We start from the raw sequence: 7,829 nt of genomic DNA, 5'->3' as shown, positions 1-7,829 counted from the left end.
TCATTGTCTAATAATCCTGACACTGTCTTATCGGCCCCAGCAGATTCTTCTCCCCGAAGGACGGGTCACAGCCTCCTGGCTCTTTCTGTGCCTGCAGCTTTTGATTTTATCCTGACTGTTGCGACTGTTTTTGTTGTGTAGACACTGCATTCTGTTATATTTCTACAAAGACTGTTGCTGCCTCTGTTTTGGCAGAGAATGAACTTGGTCAGGCTTGACCGTGACCCCTGCCATTCAGAAAGTGGGCAGAGTTTTGGCCAGTTGGCCATTTCAGCTGTCTCACACATACAGTGGTTCGGGGGTCACTGAGGGGCTGGGTGGGGCTCGTACACAGAATCTGGGGTCCCTTTCTCTGCTCTCTCCTCTTCAGAGTTCTCCAGTTACTCTCTGCTCTCTGGCTCCTTCGACCAGAAAGATGGGGAATTTGGGCTGTTGTCTGAGCACTCCACCCCACAAAGCTACACCCACAAAGGGAAATCTACGCTTCCTGACACCTTCTAGATTCCCATCCAAAATCTGCCTCCTTCCCTTCACTCCCCAGAGCCCTTGGAATTGTTATTTAAAAAATAAATTTATTGTTTTCTGGCTATGCCATGCAGCATGCAGAATCTTCATTCCCCAACCGGGGATTGAACCCAGCCCCCCTGCAGTGGAAGCGCCCAGTCTTAACCCAATGAAGTCCTGGGAATTGGTTTTTAAATATTTTGTCCTGAATTTTTTGGTTGTTATCTATGAACATGACTTTTTTTTTTTAAAGACATTTCTATCTGTGAGTTAGTTCATGTCTCTGGTGTCTATGGGATTTCCCAGGCAAGAACACTGGAGTGGGTTGCCATTTCCTCCCCTGATGTACCTGGCAGCCATCCTGAATTCTGTATGAATTGGTATCGGGCTTGACTGCACAGAATAGAAAACCCAGCCCATGGAGAGAGGTCAGAGACGGGGTAGCTGTACATACACAGATCAACAAACAGAAACACTTGCAGGTGTGTGTTGCAGAAAGACGACTCAAGTATCGAGGGTGCAGGCCAGGGATCGAAGGAGCTGCCAGGGACTCAGCTCCAGGGGTGAACACGGAGGCTGCGGGGCCAAGTCAGGATCTGCACAAGTGTCCACGAGTGCCCAAGTCAGGATGCAGACACTGGTGTCCAGCCAGCACAAAGACGCACGTTGTCGACCCCTGGGGCCACAGCAGCAGGAAGGTGTCTTCCACCTCCCTTCTGGAAGACGGCCAGTGTATGGGTAGGTGGGGTCCCAAGGCCCCCTCCCTGGCCACTTCACCGCCATGCCGCCCCCAGCCTGGAGCTCACTCCCAGGGGTCATGTCCTGGCCAGGCAGCAATCACCCAGAACCTGCTGACTCAGGTCGAGACTCTCATAGCACCAGCTGGGGGTCACTCCCTGGCCTTACTGTGCAACTGTGGCATCTCTGCAGCACTGAGCCTCAGTTTTGCCACCTGAGAAGTGGGAGACTAAGACCTGATGAGGCAAGGCCTTGACTCTCCACACATGCCTGGTGCCTGACGGTCAGCCAACCTGGAGCTCCCATGCCTGTCCACAGAGGAAAAGGCAGAAGCGGCTCCCCTGCCTCCACGCCCTCCCCAGGTCTCCACCCGCGCATTCCTGCAGCCTGAGTCCTACCCCTCCCAGCTGCTGGCCAGCCCCACATTTGTTTCCCTTGACAAACCAGGAGTCTGCATCCTAGTTGAGGAAACAGACTCAGAACTGGCTGATCACCCTAGAACATCAGAGTCACCATGGGCAGGGCCCTCCCCGCTGACCCTGGGAAAGTGACAAGGGTCTTCAGCACCCAGCCCAGGCTCCAGGCTCTTGACTGAGCTCGGCCTCATCTACGTGGGGTGGGGTCACGAGGGAGGGCGTGTGGGGGAGGTGATGGCGGGACACTTCTGTTGGCACCTCCAGCGAAACAGCTCTGCTGGGAGCAGGGATGGGGCGGAGGCTGGTACTGGGCCCAAGCTGGGAGGTTGGGGGAGACAGAGCAGCCCCCCTCTCCTGCCCCCGCTGGTGCTTCACCCTTGTCGCCACTGCACCTGGGGAGCGGCAGGGACCACCTCCCCTGATCTCAGAGGGCTATGCCCACAGGGTCAACTCCATCCTAGCCCCAGCTGCTCCTGACATGCTGTGTGACCCTGGGCAAGCCACAAGGTGTCTCCATGCTTGGGGCAGACGAAACGATCCTGTATCCAAGCCTCTAAATGTGTATTCTATGCCCCTTCCCTCTCTCACTAGAGTGGCCTGGGGCTGGCAGGGAATGTGGTCTGACTTCATTTTCCACCAGCTGAGAGCCAGACCTTGGGGGCCGAGCTTGGGCTGGGGTGGGAGGGTCTGTGGGTGGTGAGACAGGTGGGGAGGGAGAGAGCTTCCACCAGCATCCTGCAGCTGCGCACCTGCTGGAGGCCATGAGCTCAGGACTCTTGGGCTGGGTGTTGGAGCCAGCCCGACACAGACAGGGCCACGGCCACCGCTACCTCGTGCGCCTCTCTGATGAGCTGGTGGTCCACTCAGACCCCACACCCCACGTGCTGCCAGGCAGGCCCACCCCAGGTCCTGGGCAAGGGCCTGCATCACCTTCTCCAGTGAGTGCAGTGTCGATGCAGGCCCACATCCAGTGGGCACTTGGGGGAGTGTGCAGGTGGCTCGTGAGTGACAGGTAGCCAGGGGGACACCGGTCTTGAAGGACTCAAGGTCCGAGAGGGGACAACCCTGGGTACCAGAAAGGGAAGTGGTCGAGCAGCCTTGTGAAGGGAGACAGCGCAGTGAGCGGCCTGTGTCCTTGTTGCACTCGTACACATGGCCTGGGGGGCCTCAAACAGCCGTGACCCATGTGATCACACTTGGGCCACTCTGGGAGCTGACAGCTGAGGTGCCTCAGTGGCCCCGACCTAACCTGCGTGGTGGTATGGGGTGCAAAGGTTCCAGGTTCCAGGGCCCGCAATGGCTGGCAAAGGTTCTGGGGGCACCCCTACCTGGGGTGTGGGGTCCCTCATTACCTGAGGCTGGGTTTGGGGGCTCAGGGGAGATAGCAGGGGGACACAGAGCTCCTGCATGGCCTCACCCAACCCCAGGGCAAGGCCCCACTCAACTGCCTATTTTCTGGTCTGGGGGCCTGGTGGGGGCAGGGGGCCCCCTGGACTTTTGCTGCTCCCCAGGACACTCCCTACAGGCTGGGCTCATTGCCCTGCTGAAAGGGGGTGCTGAAGCACAGAAGCGTGCCCCCATTTCTGGGCTGGGGTGGGCCTGACACAGGCCTGGGCGGAGGTTTGGGGGAGAGGGGTGTTCCATTCCACCTGGCCCTGGTGGCCCCCCTCCAGGCCTCCCTGGGAGATGCGTGTGGACAGCGGTTTGGTCTCCTTCTGACCCCCACCTATTCTGGGACAATATTCTCCAGAGATCCACTCCCCACCCACCTCCTGCCCACACTGCCCCCCAGCCCCCCAGCCCCACTCCAGAGAGCACAGGAGGGCCCCCCAGAATGTCCACCTGCCCCTACCCGCGGGGCTGACTGGCGGGAAGGGCTGTCACCTTCGGTTGTGTTTCGGCTGTACCACGTGGCACGTGTGACCCCAGTTCCCTGACCAGAGGCTGAAGCTGGGCCACAGCAGTGAAAGCCCGGGGTCCTGACCCCTAGGCCCCAGGGAACTCCCTTTGGCCCTGCCCAGGCCTCTGCTTTGCGGGGGAGCTCAGGAGGGAACCCAGTGGGCCCTGCCAGCCTGGTGCCCCAGCAGAACCTGGGTTTGCACGAAGCCCTGGGGAGATGACCATGCTGCGGGGTAGGGTCGGGGTCCGCTCAGCTCCCCAGTGTTGAGTGGGAAACCGAGGTCAGCCAGAGCCAGCAGCGGCCCTGCCTCCTCATAGGACACTTCTGCCCGCCCCCGCCCTGCCCTGCGGGGCGAGAGACCTGCGCCAGCTGGGGCCCTCACGGCTGGGGGCCGGGCTGACTCACCCTGACCCTGCAGGAGGGGCTGGCTTCCCAGATGGGCGGGGCCGGGGCCGGCTGGTGCTGGGGGCGGCCGCACAGACACCCTGGAGGCTTGTGCAGGTCTGAGCCCTCCAGCCCCGGTGCCCCTTCAGCACTGGCCTGGGGCGGTGCCACAGTGGGGTGACACAGTGGTGCGGACATCAGAGCGCCGCAGACCATGGCCTTGCAGACCGCTCCGCCCCACCTGGGATCCCAGAGGACTCGCGCCCACGGCAGCCTCCTGCTCCTGCTTCTCTGCCTTGGTGAGCACTGAGGGTGGGCGGCCGGATGCTGGAGTGCGGAGAGCCGCGGGGGTCCGCAGGGGGCTGGGGCCCCAGGAAAGGCTCTGCCGGCTCTTCAGGCGCTCCCCCACTGTGGGCGGGGCCCCCCACCCTGACTGGTGCCCCTGGATCTGGAGACCCGTGTCCTGAACGTCAGCAGGTGCGAGTCCCAGGCAGGCGGCTAGCCTCATCTCTGCCCCCAGAGGGGACTGTGTCTGGCAGCCCTGCTGGACCCCTCTGCCCTGCAGGGCTGGAGGCCGAAGCAGGGTAGTGTTGGGGGCACAGGCCAAACTGAGGGCGCCCATAGCACAGGTGTCTGCCTGCCCTGAGCAGAGGGGCCCCAGGAGGGGGATGGGGAGGCCTGTGCTCCTTCGTGGGGTGTCGTGGGCCGTGACACCAGGGGCTGGCCGGGAGGGACCACCGTGGCTCCCTTCCTCCCAGGGTGGAGCCCCTGGCCATCCCTCAAGCTTGGTGTCCCTTCCCCTGCAGGTTGGGTTCTACCTTCCAGGGCCCAGGCTGCAGACGTGGGACTGGTAAGGACCCTCTGGGGAGTCAGGGGAAGGTTTTCTGGCCCTGGTTGGGCAGGGTTCCTCGGACCCCAGGACACTCCCTGCTCAGTCCCAGCCCTGCTCTGTTCTCAGGCTCTCCTGACCTCAAGGTTGCAGCGCACATCCCGGGACCTGTCCTGGCAGCAGCCTGAGCTGACTGTCCTCCTCCCAAGGGCCCGGCGGGGCACAGAGAGTGAGCATGCAGCCCAGCCCCATCAGTGTCAGGAGGCGGGGGCTGGGGGCTCGCACCGTGAGGTCTCCTCAACCTGTACCTGCGGCCCTTCCCGGCCACTGAGCTCCTTCAGTCATGCTAACGCGGGAGAGTGAATAGAATCGCGCCATTTTGCTGATGAGTAAATGGAGCCCCGGGCTTCCCTGATAGCTCAGTTCCACCTGCAACACAGGAGACCCTGGTTCGATTCCTGGGTCAGGAAGATCCACGGGAGAAGGGATAGGCTACCCACTCCAGGATTCTCGGGCTTCCCTGATGGCTCAGCTGTTAAAGAATCCGCCCGTGATGTGGAAGACTTGGGTTCCATCCCTGGGTTGGGAAGATTCCCTAGAGAAGGGAAAGGCTACCCACTCCAGTGTTCTGGCCTGGAGAATTCCATGGACTGTATAGTCCATGGGGTTGCAAAGAGTCGCACACATCTAAGCGACTTTCACTTTTCAAACCGAGGCCCAGAGAGTCTTGTGTTGCTCAGGGTCTCAGTGAAGGGAGACCCTGCGGGAGGAGGAGGAGGAGGAAGCTGACGGGAGAAGCCCAGCACCCCCCACCACCTGGCTGTCCCTGCAGAGAAGGCCTGCCCCCCGGGGCAGGAGGCCCAAGTGGTGGATGAGAACCTCTTCTTCTATGAGGAGTGGGAGCTGGAGGCCTGTATGGATGGGACCCTGCTGGCCACGCAGATGAGACAAGTGAACCGGATTCCCTTCACCTACCAGCAGCTGCACATTTTCAAGCGCAAACTGGATGAGGTAGTTCAGGGCTCAGCCCGCCTGCCACAGCGCGGCCGTCCCCGCTGCCCCAGTCATGGCGGCGGCCCTCACGGTCCCTTCCCCCGGAAGTTCTACCCACAGGGGTACCCCCAGTCCCTGATCGAGCACCTGAGTTACTTCTTCCTTTACGTCACCCCTGAGGACATCCACAAGTGGAATGTGACTTCCCTGGACACCGTGAAATCTCTGCTCAAAGTCAGCCAAGGGCGCGGGGTGGATGCTCAGGTGAGAGCTGTTGGGGTGGGAAGGGGCAGACATAGGGTGTGAGGCTGTGCAGGCCCGGTTGGGAGGACGCAGTGTGAGATGGCACTGCCTGGGGGTGGCACAAGGCGTGAGGTGGTCCAGGCCCGGGGCATACACCTCTCCCTGCCCCAAGCCACTGAGTGGCCTCCTCCCACAGGTGGCTGCCCTGATTGCCCGCTATGTAGGGGGAGGAGGCCAGCTGGACAAGGCTGCCCTGGACACCCTGGCCACCTTCCGCCCTGCCTACCTGTGCGTGCTCCGCCCCGAGCAGCTGGGCTCCGTGCAGCTCAGCGTGCTTTGGTGAGTCCTGGGGTCTGTCAGGGGTGGTGGGAGTGCTGTGCTCTGAGCTCACTGCCCGGCCGCACGCTGCCTCCTCAGGATGACCGCACCCCAGGACCTGGACTCGTGCAGCTCACTGCAGATGGCTGTCCTCTACCACAAGGCCCGCACGGCCTTCCAGAACGTCAGCGGGTCTGAATACTTCACAAGGATCGAGCCCTTCCTCGGTGAGCCCAGGAACATACGGGGGAAATGATGCCTGAGGTTCCCCCATCTTTGGGCAGTCCACTGGCAGCATGACCAGTGTTCAGAGTCTGTCCCTCCAAGTGTGTGTTGGCTGAGACCCTGTGAGTTCTGGGCACCTCCAACCTCTCCTCCAACCCAGAGGGTCAGGTGGTCAGCAGGCAAATCAGGGGCCCAGGAATTCCTTAGGAAAAGGGACTCTTGGTAAAAGAAATGGCTTCTGGTAGCCTGTGGTCAGAGGGTGGGACTGGGGGCTGCTGCACGGTCTCACACCTCGGGGCTCCTCTCCCCGAGGGCAGGTGGGGCCTCCACGGAAGACCTGCGGGCTTTTACTTGGCAGAACATCAGTATAGACGCGGCTGCATTCAAGAAACTGCCAACAGAGGCAGTGCTGGTACGACGGCGGGGAAAGGCGGGGCCTCCCATGGGCGGGGCCTCCCATGGGCGGGGCCTCTAGGGGCGGGGTCTTGGGAGGGACGGCCATCAAAGCCCTTTCCAGGGTCTATAGAGGCTAAGGCGGGTCCGTGGGTGGGGTGTTGGGGTGGTTTGGGTGGAGGAGAAGCCCGAAGTCTCTGGGAAAAGGCAGGATGACTCTGACCGCCGCCTGCGGGCTCTGGCAGTCGCTAACCGTGGCCGAGGTGCAGAAACTTCTGGGCCCAAACCTGGTGGGCCTGAAGGCTGAGGCAGGGAACGTGCCCCTGCGGGACTGGATCTCCCGGCAGTCGCAGGAGGACCTGGACAGGCTGGGGCTGGGGCTCGTCGGCGGCGTCCCCAACGGCTACCTGGTCTTGGACCTCCACAGCCGAGGTGGGCTGGGGTGGCCGGCTGGGCGGTGTGGGGCAGAGTGAGGGGAAGGGGCTGAGGCGCCTCTTCTCTGTGCAGAGGCCTCCTCTGGAGGTCCCCACTGCCTCGGACGAGGGCCTGGACCTGTGCTCACTGTGACCGCAAGTCTGCTCCTGGTCTCAGTCCTGAGCTGAGCCGGCTACTGTGCCCTGGCGACCGGCGCTGCGTGGAGACCCCGCCGGGCTTGGACCCCCAGGGCTCTGAAGGTCAATAAAAGAACCCCATCCTCCTCTTGTAGAGGTGCCCCGTGGTGTTCTGAGGACTGAAGGGGAGCCCTGACGACTGTGCCTCCTGCACAGGGCCTCCTGGATTGCAGCCCCTCCCACGCGCACTTGGAAGGGGGAGGGGCTCCAGGCAGGAGGCCCTCCCTGGCGCCGTTTCCACGCAGGGAGTCCAGGCCAGTGCTCCAGGTGGCTTC

At 62.1% G+C, this 7,829-nt stretch overlaps 1 protein-coding gene across 1 annotated transcript; it reads left to right on the top strand.

Annotated features, from left to right (window-relative positions):
* The first annotated feature begins 4,156 nt into the window (after positions 1–4,156).
* MSLN (mesothelin) lies at positions 4,157–7,545 on the top strand. Its single transcript, XM_052636206.1, has 10 exons — positions 4,157–4,241; positions 4,749–4,792; positions 4,901–5,000; positions 5,604–5,782; positions 5,873–6,028; positions 6,204–6,346; positions 6,425–6,552; positions 6,868–6,962; positions 7,189–7,375; positions 7,451–7,545. The coding sequence occupies exons 1-10, from the start codon at positions 4,157–4,159 to the stop codon at positions 7,543–7,545; spliced, it is 1,212 nt and encodes a 403-aa protein (XP_052492166.1).
* Positions 7,546–7,829: the final 284 nt, after the last annotated feature.

Source organism: Budorcas taxicolor, chromosome 2, assembly GCF_023091745.1.
Source record: "Budorcas taxicolor isolate Tak-1 chromosome 2, Takin1.1, whole genome shotgun sequence".
Lineage (NCBI taxonomy): Eukaryota > Metazoa > Chordata > Mammalia > Artiodactyla > Bovidae > Budorcas > Budorcas taxicolor.
This window is presented reverse-complemented; position numbering and strand designations above follow the sequence as displayed.